Source organism: Leptonychotes weddellii, chromosome 12 (assembly GCF_054177405.1).
Source record: "Leptonychotes weddellii isolate Sample4059 chromosome 12, ASM5417740v2, whole genome shotgun sequence".
NCBI classification, from domain to species: Eukaryota; Metazoa; Chordata; class Mammalia; order Carnivora; family Phocidae; genus Leptonychotes; species Leptonychotes weddellii.
In genome coordinates, this window is record NC_138380.1 from 50907728 (window position 1) to 50925848 (window position 18121).

General features: G+C 35.8%; 1 protein-coding gene and 1 pseudogene across 1 annotated transcript in view; both read right to left on the reverse strand.

Moving 5' to 3' along the window:
* The window catches only part of HDAC9 (histone deacetylase 9), a 901117-nt gene that overhangs the window by 283889 nt on the left and 599107 nt on the right, over positions 1–18121 (reverse strand). Inside the window, exon 14 of the mRNA XM_081800450.1 lies at positions 8987–9164. Coding sequence (XP_081656576.1) covers positions 8987–9164 — 178 coding nt within the window. The remainder of the gene's footprint in view (positions 1–8986; positions 9165–18121) is intronic.
* LOC102742156 (26S proteasome regulatory subunit 4 pseudogene) lies at positions 1796–4208 on the reverse strand (annotated as a pseudogene).

Here is an 18121-nt window from a genome sequence, read left to right on the forward strand (position 1 = left end):
CCCACTTGATTGTAGTATATGATTTTTCTAATGTATTGTTGGGTTTGGTTTGCCAATATTTTGTTGAGGATTTCTGCATATATACTCATGAGAGATACTGGCCTTTAGTTCTCTTTTTTGTGATGTCTATCTGGTTTTGGTATCAGGGTGATATTGGCCTTATAGAATTAATTTGGAAGTTTTCCTTCCTATTCTATTTTTTTGGAATACTTTGAGGAAAATAGGTATTAACTCTTCTTTAAAAGTTTGGTAGAGGGGCGCCTGGGTGGCTCAGTTGGTTAAGTGTCTGCCTTGGGCTCAGGTTATGATCCCAGGGTCCTGGGATAGAGCCCCGCATCCCTGCTGAGCAGGGAGCCTGCTTCTCCCTCTCCCCCTCCTCTCCACCCCTGCTCTCTTTGTCAAATAAACAAACAAAATCTTTTTAAATGAATGAATGAATGTTTGGTAGAGTTTGCCTGTGAAGCAGTCTGATGCTGGACTTCTGTTTGTTGGGAGTTTTTGATTACTGATTCAATCTCCTTGCTGATAACTGGTCTGTTCAAATTTTCTATTTCTTCCTGCTTCAGTTTTGGTAGGTTATATGTTTCTAAGAATTAATCCGTTTGTTCTAGGTTGTCTAATTTGTTGACACAGAGTTTTTCAAAATAGTCCCTTACAATTGTTTGTATTTCTGTGGTGTTGGTTGTTATTTCTTTTTCATTTGTGATTTTGAGTCTTTTCTCTCTCTTTTTTTTTTTTTGATGAGTCTGGTTAGAGGTTTATCAATTTTGTTGATCTTTTCAAAGAACCAGCTCCTGGTTTCATTGATCTGTTCTATTGTGCATTTTAGTTTCTATATCATTTATTTCTGCTCTAATCTCTATTATAATTTCCTTCCTCTGCTGGTTTTGGATTTTGTTTGTTGTTCCTTTCCTAGCTCCTTTAGGTGTAAGGTTGGGTTGCTTATCTGAGATTTTTCTTGCTTCTCAAGGTAGGCTTGTATTGCTATAAATTTCCCTTTTAGAACTGCTTTTGCTGCATCCCAAAGGTTTTGGAATGTTATGTTTTCATTTTCATTTGTTTCCATGCAATTTTTTATTTCTTCCTTGATTTCTTGGTTGACCCATTCATTGTTTAGTAGCATGTTATTTAATCACTGTGTATTTATGGTCTTTCCAAGTTTGTTTTTTTTTTTTTTTGTGGTTGATTTCTAATTTCACAGCATTGTGGTCAGGAAGATACATAGTATGACTTTGATCTTTTTGAATTTCTTGAGGCTTCTTTTGTGGCCTAATATGTGATCTATTCTGAAGAATGTACCATGTGCACCCGAAAAGAATGTGTATTCTGCTTTTTAGGATGGAATGTTCTGAATATGTCTGTTAAATCCATCTGGTCCAGCATGTCATTCAAAGCCACTGTTTCCTTATTGATTTTCTGTTTGGATGATCTGTCCAGCTATGTAAGTGGGGTGTTAAAGTCCCCTACTATTATTCTATTACTATTGATTATTTCCTCTTTGTTTTATGTATTGGGTACTCTAATGTTTTGTGAATATTTATAATTGTTATATCCTCTTGTTGGATAGCTTAACATATTTTCAACTACAATTTCATACTACATAAAAGATATATTAATGATAATAGACACAAAAAATACAGCATCTCTCATTGTGCAAACATGTTTTTCTTAAGACTAGAGATTTTAATCATTAAGTTGGTTAATTTTTTTCACTATTTCATCTCTTGACATATCTAATTTTTTTAGCTCCATAGTACTGTTCCTCTTTTAACAACATTTTCTCCATAAACCACTGCAAAAAATATTATAAAACAGGTTATGGTAGCTGGAAGCTATTGCCAAGTATCTAGAGACTATAATACAAAGTCCAGGAGCTCTTGGAAAGATATCTGAATTTAAAGGGAAATAAATAAAGTCTGGAACTCTAAACCTCCACTTACTCATCTTAATGATGTAGCAATGAGGTGTTAAAAGGTAGAGTGCAAGGTGAGACTTTAACCTCATCCTTCATCTCCATTCCTTTCCTTTCTTTTTTTCTTTTTTTCAGAAACAAAGACTTACAGGGTGAGAAATAAGCCTGCCCTTCTCTTTGGGATTCATATGGAATTCTACTTTTCTTTGACCCTTTCTGCCCTACTGATTACCATTTGCAACATAAGCCAATGGATCAATCTCTCTCTTAATCAATGGGACAAGAGTTAAAATTAGGATTTGGGAAAATACACAAAGGAGTATTATCATAAAGTCTTTACCTGTATTTTAAACCCTAGAAGTTTATTTTCCATCAAAAAGATTTTTTCTACATTTTCTAGATCTGCTTGGACTTTGTACGTTCTCTGGCTTTCAGCTTTATTAAATGAGGTAAGTATTTGAAGTACCTACTGTCTATCTTTCTCTTTTCTTAATTGTTACATGTAGTTAAGTCATTTACCACAGAAACCATTCTTGTCTTCAGGTTTATTCCCAGTCTCATATCACACTGTTAGGTTGAGTCTACTTTGGTCTATGAGTTGAGTCTAGAATCTTTAACCCTAAAGCTCCTAATCTTGATTCCTAGTTCTTAACATTCAACTTCATATTGCTTTTCTGGCAACTGCCTGAGGTTTTACACCATCTCAAGGTATCTGCTCAACAACATTTATTAAATATCTTGCAGGGCCAAAGGACAGAAATTTAGCATGATACATAGAGACAGCATAATACCTTTCCTGAAAGATTAAATGCAATAAACAGTCATTGAATGTTCATTATGATCCAGGTGCCAGCAATTTTTTTCTTTTTTTCTTTTTTTTTTGAGAAAGAGCACACTTTATCAGGGAGAGAGCATTTCATGTGACTAACAGATGAAGGCAGCCCAGTGCACATCCTGCACATCACACTCAAAAAGGAACATAGGAGTGGTCTACTAGACATAGAGCCTCTCAGGGGTGCCTCCTTGTTTTTTATAAAGAGCATTTTCTTTAGTTTTTTTTTTAAGTCTTCATTTGTTACTTTCTTTCTACGTTCTCTCAAGGCCATCAGACAAGCTTCTATACAGATTGCCTTGATGTTGGCACCAGAGAGGTCATCTTTAGCCATGATCAAATCATCCAGGGTTACATCATCAGCCAGCATCATCCTACTTGTGTGGATCTGAAAGATGAGCTTTGTAGTCTTTGCATTGGGCAGGAGGAACTCGATCTTTCTGTCAGTGGAACCTGGTCTGGTAAGTGCTGGATCCAAAGTTTCTATCTGGTTTGTGCCCATGATAACTTTCATGTTACCCCTTGAATCAAATCCATCCAACTGGATCAACAGTTCCAACACTGTACATTGAATTCCTCTCTCCCCACTGGAATTTGAGTCATACCTTTTGTTCCAATGGCATTAATTTCATCAATAAACATGATGGATGGTGCATGTTCTTCAGCAACTTGAAACAATTTCCAAACGAGTACCTAGGCATCACCTAGGTACTTCTGAGTAAGTTCAGAGCCAACCACCTTCAAGAAAGTGGCTGAGGTTTGGTTTGCTACTGCTTTGGCTAATAAGATTTTATCTGTGCCAGGTGGATCATAGAAAATGACCCCCTTTGGGAGATTTATACCCACCTCTTCATAATATTCAGGATGAGAGGAAGCTCCACAGTTTCCTGAATTTCCTGGATTTGGTTGACCACCCCCCACAATACCAGCATAGGTTTCCTGGGGAGCCTTTTCTATCTTCATCACTGTGACCAAAGGATCCCTGTCAAACATGAGCACCCCAATGATGGTATGTACCTAGTGGCTGAGTATGACTGAGCAGCCTGGTTCCAGCAGATTCTGTCTTTTACAAAGGAAAGGATGCTGATGTAGTGTTCTGAGCCCACAGATGTAGACATGATGGCATTATTGTCACCAATGTTCTCTTCCAAGGTTCCTACCGACATGAGGGTCCCTCTCAGATCTTTCCTCCTCTTGCTCTTCTTCTAAAGGCTTCATTTGTTCTTGATTTCTAATGAATTCTTCCTCCATGAGAAGGTATCTTTAATTCTAACTTCAACAATTTTAACTGGCACTGAGTGTGAGGTGTCACCAGTGCCAGCTTGCTGACAGCATCTGGTCCCTTTGTTTTCTTCTTCTTTTCTCCCACTTTAGTTGGTACAAGAGATTCAGATTTCTTTTTTCTTGTCTTTGTCATCTTTCTTGCCACCTCCAGGGTTGACCACCACTCTGACTTTGACCCATCTTGCTTCGACCACTCGGAATTTTGGGGTGCCAACAATTTCACTTTATTACATTTAATTCATGATCTAGTAGTAAAGATGAGGCATGTATAAATATAGTTATATGACATTTTTTTAAAAAACTCTGTACAGTAAGGAAGAAAAAATGTATGGGGTTAGGAGGTCAGAGATAACCTCTTAAAAATATTTTTTAAAATTTTTTTAAAAGACCTGAAATGGGTAGAATTACTAAAATGGATAATAAGTGCTATCTTGAAGCAAGGGTCATTCCTAATAACTTCCACTTCATACCTATAGCAGCTATTATACTTTCTATTCATAATTCTCGTCTATCCATAAAGCTTATCTGGCTTTTTTGTTCTATATCTACTGTATTCTTTACATTCTAACATCTGTAATACTTGTTACATTACCTTTTAACAGGTACACTTAAATCAAAGTACCAGATAGTGTAATTATTAATTGTGAAACTTGATTTGTCCATCAAACAAAAGAAATATCCAAAAGTGAATGTTTAAAATTTGCTAAACTAGGGCGCCTGGGTGGCTCAGTTGGTTAAGCGACTGCCTTCGGCTCAGGTCATGATCCTGGAGTCCCTGGATTGAGTCCCGCATCGGGCTCCCTGCTCGGCAGGGAGTCTGCTTCTCCCTCTCCCACTCCCCGTTTGTGTCCCCTCTCTCGCTGTGTCTTTCTCTGTCAAATAAATAAATAAAATCTTTAAAAAAAAAAAAATTTGCTAAACTATGTCTATGAGTAGATAAAAAGAATTTCTAAGACTTATAATTTTTTATGTAAATCATCTTATCAGAGTATCAGACAGCTAAAAAAGAAATGGATAGAGGAAATCCCACCCCAGGCCTTCCAACTCACACTATGAGATAGTCCCTTGAAACCTAGGAATTGGACTAGTACTGCCATTCAACAACATAGCCAAAGAGAAGATTCAACCAGCATATAAGTTGGAAAAAGTGAAATCAAACAGAATTCACTCACTTGCTGGCAAATATCTATAAAGATTTCTCTACATTTAAGAATGAGTGAGCAAAAACAAACAAACAAACATAACCCAGGGCCTATGAGAATATGCTACAGAAACTGTAAAGGGAACATCATTCCTACTAGTTAGATCATTGAATATGATTTACTATAGGAACCAAAATTCAACCAAATTCATTTGCCATTATATTTTTGTTTTAGTGAATCCCATTTGGTACAACTATGTCATATACTGTCAATGCCCTGTTATGAGTCATGGTCAAGCCTCATCTCTGTTAAGAATAGTTGAGCAGGGGCGCCTGGGTGGCTCAGTTGGTTAAGCGACTGCCTTCGGCTCAGGTCATGATCCTGGAGTCCCAGGATCGAGTCCCACATCGGGCTCCCTGCTCAGCAGGGGGTCTGCTTCTCCCTCTCCCGCTCCCCCCCTCTTGTGCTCTTTCTCTCTCTCTCTCTCTCTAATAAATAAATAAAATCTTTAAAAAAAAATTAAATAAATAAAGAAATAAAGAATAGTTGAGCAGAAGAGATGGCAATGGTAAAGAAAACAAAATACACTGCCCTTTCCCTAATTGCCAGAAGTCATATAAACAATATGCCTTGGCTTTAAATAGAACAAAAACCCCACCTCTTAAATTGAATATTATAAAAAATAAGTATTATTACTCATTACAATATAACATAAAATCCCTTTAAATGAATATGTGGCAACCTGGCTGTGCAATACATTCTTCATTATCACTAGCAGCATCATGATCATATGCTCTTTTTGTCCATCTTAGAAATATCTTTACCAGGCATTCTGTAGAGCCACCAGGTAGTGTCTACGTATTAGTCCATTTCTTGGTCCATTCAAGTCTTCACAGGAAACAGACTGAAGACTTCATCTTTCAACAACTGACTGAATTCAAACATTTTCCCCCGGAAACACTGACTTGTTCTTTTCAAAAAGGGGGTGGTGTGGCTGCTCTATCTGGTGGCTGAGAATCCACATGGAAGGTGCAAGTTTGAAAAGGTGTGCCTTGAAAAGTATGTGAGTTAACAAATAACTTTTTAAGTTATGGCAAAAAGTACAGCTCTTACAAGATGGGTTTAAGCAAATCACCTTTACAATGTATTTGTTTTCTCCTCCTTACTTTTTAGTGGAACAACTACTGAGTGCGTGAGATTGTATAACCTTTTGAAAAAAAACCTAAATATTTCCAAGGAACATACTTGAATGTCACTTTTGATTTTTTAAATGCATCTACAACAAATAGATGTTAAAAAATCAAAAGAAAGGAATTTAATGCTTAAAGATACTTCTTTTCAAACTTACTACAAATCAGTCTTAATAGTTCACCTCTGAAATCGAGATCATTAGAAACACTAAAATCCTGTGCATTTTTTTTTAAGAGAGAGAGCGATCACACAGATGCGCATGAGCAGGGGAGGGGGTAGAGGGACAGGGAAAGAGAGAATCTTAAGCAGATTCCATGCGCCCAAGGGGGGGGGGGCGGGCTCAATCTCATGACCCCCAGAGTAGAAATCAAGAGTCAAAAGCAAAACCACTTAACCAACAGAGACACCCAAGTGCCCCTAAAATCCTGTTTTTTTAAAAAAATATGTTTATTTAATCACTAGGCAAGAAATGTGCCCTATCAAGTCCATTAAATATGAAAATAATCTCAAGTTCATTTCCCTACTTGTGTATGGAATACAAACTCTGATAAATACTAGGATGCTGACATTATAAGAAAGAAACTCATGATCTGAAATGACCCAGTATTTGTTCTGAATGATTAGGTTGTTTGTCATGCTTATATTATTACAGTTATAGTCTACTCTTTCACCTGGATTCTTCTAAGACTTACCAACCCTGTCCATCTGGCAACAGTGTTTTTCTAAACTTGTAGTATCATTCTAATATTCAGGGAACTTGCTTTATTCATATTGAAGGAACATCTAAAAGAAGAGGAAAGGCCAAAGCATGTCAGGAAAGGGTCACCCCTCTTAACCAAGAAAAGAAACTCAATCAATAGGATTTCAATAGCAGACAGCAACATACATGGGGACAGCACCATTAAACTTTATAATTAAGTTCACTTTAAAATTAAGGAAATAATTTTGAGTGAGTGGAATTGTCATTATGACAGGATGATTATTGCTCTGTGTTCTCTTTTGAAAGCTTATGACTAAATAAAAAATACTTTCAGGAAAAAGAATTTAGAAGAATGTAATTCTTGAAGGCTACCGATCTGAAAACTACCAAAAGTATTCCTCTACATCATATATCTGGTTTTGAGGAAACACTCTCTAAAGACGAAGGAAAGAACCAGGCATGACTGAATCAAGCAGCTTCTGCTGACACTGGGCTGCAGTCCTGGGTTGTCTGGGATACCAGGGCAGGTCTGCTATGCTCTAAGAAATAGAGGGATCCAAGGCAGTGGCTAATGTGGTGCATATATGCAAATATACCCAGCCTGTAACTCCTAGGATGGAATGTTGGCTTGTGGTATAACACCTTATAAAAAGTAGTTCCTTTGCATACTTATTAAAGATGTCTGTCAAAGTTAAGTAACTTGGCCATTCCATTCATTGATTTTTTAAATTTTTTTTTTATTTTTTTTTTTAAGATTTTATTTATTTATTATAGAGAGAGCACAAGCAGGGAGAGTGGCAGGCAGAGGGAGAAACAGGATCCCCACTGAACAAGGAGCCCGACGCGGTACTCGATCCCAGGACCCTGGGATCATGACCTGAGCCGAAGGCAGACGCTTAACCATCTGAGCCATGCAGGTGCACCCATTCATTGATTTTTAAATAAGATGACATCAAGGCTTGGGAATGTGATTTTAGAAAAAGTGTTTTAACTTTTCCAAGCACAAAGGGTTGCATGAGTTCACCAAAGCTACAAAAACAAACTCTGAATCCTGAAAATTGATTCAAAAATAAATCAGATAACCTGTGAGAGCCTTTGAGAGAAGGTGCACATGAATACTCCCCTTGCTGCATCCAAGTTATGAGCCCCTTGGGGCTATGATATTTTTCATTTGATCAGCCACAAGTTTGAGAGCATGGATATCTTCTGGACCCCATTCTTGTGAAGACAGAAAGGAGTATTTATGCACATGGACATTTACAGCACAGTTCCTTTGGAGAGTGAATAGCACCCCTTTTTTGTGTATGTTCCAGACTTGACCTTCCTCTGGCCTTGGAATTATCTGGTTTGTTTTCCTCTGTAACCAGGTTCTAAAATATCAAACACAGCTGTAGGCAAAGGAAAAGGTTGGTCAAATAGCCCACCCAGAGGTGCCATAATAAATAGAAATGGAACTAACGTATGTAGTTTGGCACCACTGTCTCCCAGGTGTCATTTGTATGGCAGGTCAGAAGAAAACAATGAAACAAACAAAACATGAAAAACAAACTGGGGGAGAGGCACTTGTTAGAGTCAAATGAAGCCAATCATAAATTTCCTAGGGGCCATGACTACTAGGAGGAAGAGATTGAGGAACAGTGCTAAGGAATGTTGTAGGGATTTTGTTTCCAAAAGGGACCTATGCACCTGTTGATGTGTTTTCCAGGCCCCTGAATGATAACAATTTATGAGGCTATTAATACTAAGCCCAAGATTTATCAGATGTGCTATTTGTCTTGTAGCCAATAGAACCTCATAAAATTTGGGTTGCACTGGGTTAAAATAGAGTGTTCTGCTATTGGAGTTATTCAGAGCATTTAAATCGCTTAATCCTACAAGAACGGTGCATTTAGCCTGCCTATTAGGGAGTCTTTAGGGATTCCTACCAGTTGCAGAGCCAGGCTGGAGGGGGCAGTCCATTGCTGGATGAGGTAAAATGGAGGCAGCAGGGGAGGAATGAGTCCTGGAGACAAGACGATGTTTCTCTAATCCATCCATGCCAACCACAGCCAGCTGAGCTTGGCGCACTGACAGCGCACGTGTGTGCTGGGGCTCCAGGAAGGGCTGTTGCCAAGAAAAGAGCACAGTAGAAAGAAACATGAGACAAGCATTGAGGGAGACACTGAGAACGACGTGTAAACAAATTAAGTTCATCAGGTCAGAGACATAATAAACGGTGTGAAGGGAGAAAGAAAAAAAAATAGGAAAAGAGAGAGAAAAAACAAGATCTAGTCAATAAATCCATTCAACAGATGTTTTCACGCTGACTGCCAGGGCCTGTCTGCCTGGCTAAGGAGGAGGTGATGGCAGGAGGCCTGTCAATTTGAACTGATTGAAAGAAACAGACCTTTAACCTCAAGAGGAACATCAACTTAGATTCATTTCCTATCTTGATAACAACGTTTTGAATATAGCTCTGGAATTTTTGCAACACAAAGTAGGAGAACAATTTGGCTGCTTTCAAATTGCCAATAAGGCTCAATACTGAAAATTTTATCTTGAATTTATTCAGTAATATTGGTAATAAAATTTATGGGAGCCTAAAAATTACCAATTAAATGGCTATGTTTTAATACCTTTCAGTTTTTATATTATGGTATAGAACAATGAATTTTTCATAGGTTGAATGGTATAATCTCAATACTATAAAATGTTAGTTTCTTTAAGAGCATTAAATATAATCACAATGATTTAACAATGTTAACATTCTTCATACTTAAGTTATCAAATCAAAAAGCCAGAGTTTGGAAGTTCCTGAAGATTCACTTAGTCTATTCCTCCATCCCCAAAAAAGACAAATCTCTAAAACACAGACAGGCAGCTAATTTACCTATCAATACTACACACTATCTTCCCTCTTCTTCAAAATCATGGTATTCATAACCTCATGCTGCTCTTTATGCTCCTTTCCTTTTCCATATTCTGAACAAACACTGAAAATAGCTGAACAGTGATACAAAAGATGATTATCACATGCCACAGATAAAGAAACTGATATTCCAAAAGATTAATAAAGTCTTTTTAAGTATAAGAGTAATTTCCTCTAATTTTAAAATTTTACATGCCTTTCTGCTTTGATCTACCTGGCTAGCATTCACTCTTTCAAGACTTGATACAAACATCACTTCTCCTTAGTGAGGATTTGCCTTATCCTTCCTGTTACTAACCTAACCTGTTAGCACCCAACATATGCCATTATATGTGATACTTGTATTTCTTTTTTTTAAAATTTTTTTATTGTTATGTTAATCACCATACATTACATCATTAGTTTTAGATGTAGTGTTCCATGATTCATTGTTTGTGCATAACACCCAGTGCTCCATGCAGAACGTGCCCTCCCCAATACCCATCACCAGGCTAACCCATCCTCCCACCCCCCTCCCCTCTAGAACCCTCAGTTTGTTTTTCAGAGTCCATAGTCTCTCATGGTTCGTCTCCCCCTCTGATTTCCCCCCCGATACTTGTATTTCTATCTAGCACAAGGCTTGTTACATCCTAAGTATACAAATTACCCACTTAGAATGCTAACAAATCTACATGCAACACAACTGTACTCAATGCATACTACATGGTTTTATGTCATTACAACTTCCTCTGTATATGAGTTAATGTAGCATATAAATGTGCAAGTTATGATTATAAATATATATTTAGTTATAGACCATAGGCTAAGACTACCCAATTTTCAAAAAATTAATAATCATTTAAAATTAACTTTAAAGTAAGTTATACTTAAGGTTTATGTATATGTTGTTGCTGTTTTGCTCTAACTGAACCATCAATCAATTGGAAGGCATTTGTCACATGCTCAGGCTTTGAGCACTGGCTTTGATGATAAGGATGGGTTGGTCAGGATCTAGTTCTAGTTGTAACAGTTTTAACACTTTGACAGGAGTCTAACTCTCTTGTTTTCTTGAGTGTTTCCATCTTCAGTGCCCTGAGGATACAAAAGGTAAGGTTGATATAGTCCCTTCTCTCATGGAATTTATACTCAGAGGGAATGCAAATTTATAATTATGATTTGGGGAATTTTCTATGGGGAAAAGGGGATTTTCAGCATATGATCTAAAATGCACAGGTAAATATATATACCTGAATGTCTGTAGTCTCCATCCCTTCTGTCCCTTCCTACTGTAATCTCTTTAACCCTCACCTAACCTAATGCAAAAGGTCCTTGATTGATCACCCTATTTCTAACACAATCCATCCTATTCCTTCCTGCAAGAATTCTCTTCCAAAAGCTCTCTGTAAGCAAGAAGTTGACAAAAAAGTCTCTGAAAAAAAACCAAAGTTTAATGAACTTCCCCAGCCTGGCATTTGGACTCTCTTTGACCTGAGGCCAACCTGCATTCTCAACATTAAGTCTTCTATTCCTTTTCTAGGTTCTAGCCAAATCCTAACTACTGTATAACAAATACTGTCCCCAGGGCTATATTCTCATTATCATCAGCCCAGGGCACTACTGCCTTTTTTGGGTCCCTTCCTCCATAAAAAAAATATATTAAAAATTACTTTCTATGCATACATTGGATTACTATATATTACTATAATATTCATTTTTTCATCAAAAAATTAAAATTTAAAATATTCTGTGGGCCCCTTAAACTATCATGGGTTCTGGGCACAGTGTCTACTATGTCTATGGATACTGTGGCCCTGATCATTTGTGTTCCACCAATCTATCTTTTCTGTATCATCCTCTAGATGTGTCTATACAGCTGCACATTCAGCAATCATACACATCCTCTAAAGAAAACCTGAAATTTTCCATAGAACCTTTGTAAGCTCCTATATTAAATGCCTTCCCTTTCCATTACATTCCCATTACACTTCGTTTTTCTCTCTCCTTTTCCCTACCATCATCTTTTCCATATTAGTTACTACATGCAATAACCACTTATTGAGCTCATACTCTGTGCCGGACACTTTGCTGGTATGTTGATCCTTTTTTATGTTTATTGCCTAGTCAGGATACAGATACTAAATATTTCTCAGTATAATGCAATTATAAATATAATGAGTGCTGTATAAGATAAATGCAGAGTTCCGTGAAAAAATGTAAAGAAAATCTGATACAGAGGTTGAGGGAACTTCCATCTAAGAATGTGATGTTTAATTTGAGGTGGGAAGGATAAGTTGAATTAACCAGGTAAAAAGTGGGGAAAAGCTCTAGATAAGTTGTATGTGTGAGAGAGAAATTATCTTTCCATGTATACTATTGAAAGCTTTTTGAACTGGGGACTGAATCTAACTCATCTGTGTACTTATTTCCTGCTGCATTGCTTATCTTTTTCTTATGCTTTCTTTAAAAATATGTAACATATTTGGAAGTTAAAGGCCAATAATATAACCATGTTTTAGATGACTGGGGTTACTGAATGTTTTATCTCTTAATGAATAAATCAATGCTGTAAGAGCTCCAGGCAAATAATACCACCACCTTCCTTCTTTTTAAATAAAGTATATTTATTGCTTACTTGAGCTTCACAGGAACCCTCTGAGATAATGGAGTAACAGTTTGCTAAGTTATAAGCATGAAACAAATGTTACATCTTAATATAGAACTTCACAATAAAGTAGGCAGAATCCTACTTATCCAATCTCTAGAATTAGGAATATGGCCATATAGGTAAGAGACAACTACTTTTTCAATAGTAGTTATTTATATATCACATTAAGCATCCACCCAATATCTACTGTAGATACAGAAGAAAAGAAATCACACACTGGGTTGCACAGACAGGGAAGTGAATTATGCATGGCTCCCGATCTTGTGGGTTGACACCCCATATTCAAGCACTTTATCCTTAGTTGATAAGTTCCATAAGGATAAGAGCTTTGCCCATTGATTCATATATTCCCATGCAGTGTTTCACATACAGCAGGTGTTAATAAATATAGGTTGAGTAAATAAATAGCAAGGAGAAACACAGTCATCCTTAAGATCTCACTGTAAGGATAAGATAAAACAAGAAAGCGTATTATAAGCAATAATAACATAGAAATACCGAGGAATGACGAGTGAAAAATATAAGAAAATAGAGACCAGACAAAACAATTATCAAAGGACAATACTCTGAAATTACTTAGTGTTGGAGCCAAGAGATAATGAAGGAAATTAATGATTTCAGGATTATTTTTCCTTTGTAACTTTATGAGGTTTTCAAACTTTCTATGTACCACCCATATTAAAACTTTAATTAAGAAAAATGGTAAATATTTTAAAAAATAAACAGTTGAAACTTAGACCTAAGAGCAGACATAGGTCAAACATTTTTGAACCTCTACCAATAAAAGGACTAAAGAAGAGAGAAAAGTTTATTCACTTTCAAAAGAGTTGGCTACATTATACACTTTTACAAATGAAGTATGGCTTTTAACATATAGGGGGAATCTTGACAATCCAGTAAGACACACATTATTATGCTGCATATTTGACACCAAAGTAGCACAAAATGGTATGCCATTTTTATTTCAGATGGATTTTACTCCTCAGCAATAAAAAGCTTCCTGCTTAATGCTGAAAACTGAGGTAGTATTTTTCTGTTGTAGCTGGAATGGACTGAAGTGTTTCACTAAAGCTTTTATTTCTATTAATAATTTTAATGAGAGATAATTTTGTCCATGGTTATTTTCCATAGTTCTAAGTACAAAAGTACATGTTTCTCTGTTGCACTGTCAGAAAAATAAAATGAAGAGTACAAAACCTGTTAATAAAAATCAGATGGATACCCAAGTTAAACTTTCACCTATTGAGCCCCACTAAAAAATGCCCATTAAGTGAATAATACTCTCTCACCTCAAAAAACCATTTTTGATTAAAATCTTTTAAATATACTATATTGAGTCTGTTTCTTAAAAAAAAAAGATTTTATTTATTTGCCAGAGAGAGAGAGAACCCACAAGCAGGGGAATGGCAGGCAGAGGCAGGGAGAAGCAGGTTGAGCAAGGAGCCCAATGTGGGACTCGGTCCCAGGACTCTGGGATCACAACCAGAGCCGAAGGTGGATGCCCAACAAAGTGAGCCACCCAGGGGTCCCATTGAGTCCGTTTCTTAAGCATACATTAGTCTTTCTTTTTTCAGGTGATTTAATTGGGGATTTGGTTTTGATTGGTTACTTTACCAGACGGTCATTCCAGGAAATTCTCTCAGGTTACTGAGATGTGTAAGTCAGCCTTTTGTTATATGAAGTAAGTGGCCTAAGGCCACTATGCCTGAACATCATCTGTTTCCTCGCACTGATAAAAATTGTAAATTACTTTCACAGAGGAGTTATTACCCACCTATTTTATAAATTCTTCATTGATGCCTAGTAAGACATCAATGTTATTGAGGCCCTGGCCTTTCTAAATCATGGGGGATTGAAAGTGGGTAGGAAAGGTCTTGAAGTTTTCTGTATGACAAGCACAATGTTCTCCCTTATAGTAAAATATTTATTTGGGGATGGCTTGCTAATGGAGGTTATGAGGTAATAAAGCCCCTAGGCAGAGGCAACTTCAAGGTTCTATTTTTTTGTAATAGCCATGATTTTTGGTTATGTTTCTGTTTGGTTTTGTTTTGCTTTCTTGTTGCCATTGCTCAGAGACCTGTTTTATGGCTTCTGTGTTTTCACTTTGTTTCGGATGGTTACATTTGCTTCCAGACATGTGGGTGGTTGCTAATTACGTGCTCTAATCAATATCATTATGCAATTTCAGCAAGAGCAAATACAGAAATAAAAAATTATAGTGTTTAATCTTTGAAATAATCATTGAAATAATCGCAATTATTTGAATTAGTTTAATAAAAGATATGACCTAAAAGAAAAAAAAAGTTCATGGGAAAATAATTATTAAAAAAAGTTAAAAATTCTATTTCCAAAGCCATTTCTTTAAAGAATATATGTTCCTTCTTTTTTGGCATTATGAGCAAATTTATATTCTTTTTGATTCACAGTGTTTTGAACTTCAGAAGTCTTGCTTTTCAGAAAATTAGAATTGTAGATATCCCTAGAACTTATCTTATAAAATGCCAAGGGGTGGTGGAAATTTACATCTTCCGAAGTCTTTGTATTATTCAGGATGGGTGTTTAAGTACTGGTTAACTTTAGACTTTTTAAAACTAAACATGCACGTTAATAATTTAAAAGTAGCTATTTAAATAAATAAAAATGATGTGCATAACTTTAAAGTAGACAAAAATTTTTGAAAAAGAAAAAGGGGAACCCTCCTGCACTGCTGGTAGAAATGCAAACTGGTGCAGCACTCTGGAAAACAGTATGGAGTTTCCTCAAAAAGTTAAAAATAGAACTACCTTACAACCCAGCAATCACACTACTAGGTATTTACCCAAAGAATACAAAAATACTAATTCAAAGGGATACATGTACCCCAATGTTTATAGCACCATTATCTACAATAGCCAAACCATGGAAACAGCCCGTGTCCATCGACTAATGAATGGATAAAGAAGTTGTAGTATATATATATATATATATATATACAATGGAATACTACTCAGCCATAAAAAAATGAAAGCTTGCCATTTTTAACAACATGGATGGAGCTGGAGACTATTATGCTAAGCGAAATAAATCAGAGAAACACAAATACCATATGATTTCACTCCTATGTGCAATTTAAGAAACAAAACAAATGAAGAGAAAAAAGAGGGAAGCAAACTAAAAAACAGATTCTTAACTATAGAGAACAAACTGATGGTTATCAGAAGGGAAGTAGGTGGGGGAATGGGTAATATAGATGATGGGGATTAAGGAGTGCAGTGGTTGTGAAGAGCACTAGGTGTTGTATGGAAGTGTTGAATCACTATACTGTATACCTGAAACTAATATTACACCACTATTAACTAACTGGAATTTAAATGAAATTTAAAAAAAAAGGGAAATGACAATTTAAAGTTATGAAAATATACCATACTGATTTAAAAAAAAAAAAAAAAGCAGAACCAAGAAGCAATCAACCTAAAATAAATGGAGAAAAAATGATGGAGAAAAAAATGAAGTACCAAAAAAGCTGAACAACTATAATTCACAAAAGGAGATCCTAGAAACAAATCCCTACATACTTATACTAAACACAGTTGATATGAAGATACTCAATTTACCAGTTAAAAGATGGAGGGAGTCAAACTGAATTTAAAAGACAGAAAGGCTATATTCTTTGGCAGAGCAAGGTTAAATTAAGAAGGTTCTAGGAAGACATATAAAAAATACTAACAAAAAAGAAAGAAAGAAGGAAGAGGAGGAGGAGAAATCTTGTGCAGACATGTTGAAAACAGACAAAAAAGACTTAAGAGGGAAAATATTAGAAAACATATAAGGGTACATATAAAATAATATGAAAGTTTAATTAACAACAACAACAAGTTTAAACCTAGGAACATCAGCTCAAAATGTTAAGAGCATAAATTGGCAGAACTATAAAGAAAAAATGAAAAATTCACATCATGGAAGGAGGTCATAACAAACTTTCCACAAAACAACCTAGGTTACAGAAGACTTGAATAACACAATTCTCTAGCTTAGAGATATATTAAATTTGCAACCAATAAAATATATTCTTTCAAGGACATATGTACATAATTACAAAACTGACCCTACAATAAAGCAAATGTCAACAAGCTTTTAAAAATTAGTACTTATAATGGAATATTATTCAGCCTTAAAAACAAACCCTGACATGTGCAACAACATGGATGAACCTTAAAGGCATTATGCTAAGTGAAATAAACCAGTGACAAAAGACAAATACTCTGTGATTCCACTTACATGACATACCTAGAGTAACTAAATTCATAAGACGGGATGGTGGTTGCCAGGGGCTGGGAAAAGGGGTAAACAGAGCTATTATGCAAAGGGTAGAGTTCTAATTTGGAAAAATGAAAAAGTTCTGGAGAGAGATGGTAGTGATGGATGCATAACAATGGAATACACTTGATGTCACTGAACTATACACTTACAAATTATTAAATGGTAAATTTTTGTTATATATATTTTACTGGAAAAAAAGAATATCACAGATCATGTACACTGACCACACTGTAGTCAGAGATGTAAAGTGAGATGAAAAGATGCACTACATTCTGTGACAGAAAGAATTAATATCATAAAGATAGCAATTCTTCCCAAATTAATTCTGTAATGTTTCAGCTGATTCTAAATTTTGTATAGGAGATAAAAGGGAGAGAATAGCCATGTGAATTTTGAACACAAAGAATAACCTGGGGAGATAGGCCCAACCAAGTAACTACACATACTAAAAGCTAAGTCATTTAACACAATAGAGTATTAATAGATTATAAATAGACCTATAAATCAATGGAATTGAACTGAGGATCCAGAAATAAACCTTTTCCTTTGGCCAACTGATTTTCACCAAGGGTACCAAGACAGTTCAAGGGAGAAAGAACAGTCCTTCAACAAACGGAGCTGGTTCAACTTCATATCCACATGCAAAAGAACGAAACCGAACTTTTCTCATACCACACACAAAAATTAACTCCAAAGGGATTACAGAACCAAATATAAGAGCTAAAATTGTAAAATTCTTTAAGAAATATAGAAGTAAATCTTCTTAGATACAAGACCAAAAGAAAAAATGAACCCCAAAGTAGATAAATTAAGATAAAATCAGAGGTAAAAACCTTTCTTTCAGAAGGACACCAACAAGTAAACAGATAATCTACAACTCAGAGAAAATATTTGCAAACCATATACCAGATACGAAATTTGTATCCAGCATATATAAATAATTCTTATGCTTCAATAACAACAAAAAAAACCCAATTCAAAAATTAAGTAAAGTTTCTGAAAAAACATTTCTCTAAAACAGATATACAAACAGCCAATAAACACATGAAAAGATGCTCAACATTATAAGCTATCAGGGATTTGCAAATCAAAACCACAATGAGAAATAACTTCCCAACAACTACATCGGTTTATAATCAAAAAGATACGTAATAGCAACAGTTGGTGAGAATGTGGAGAAATTGGAACTTTCATACACTTGATGGGAAG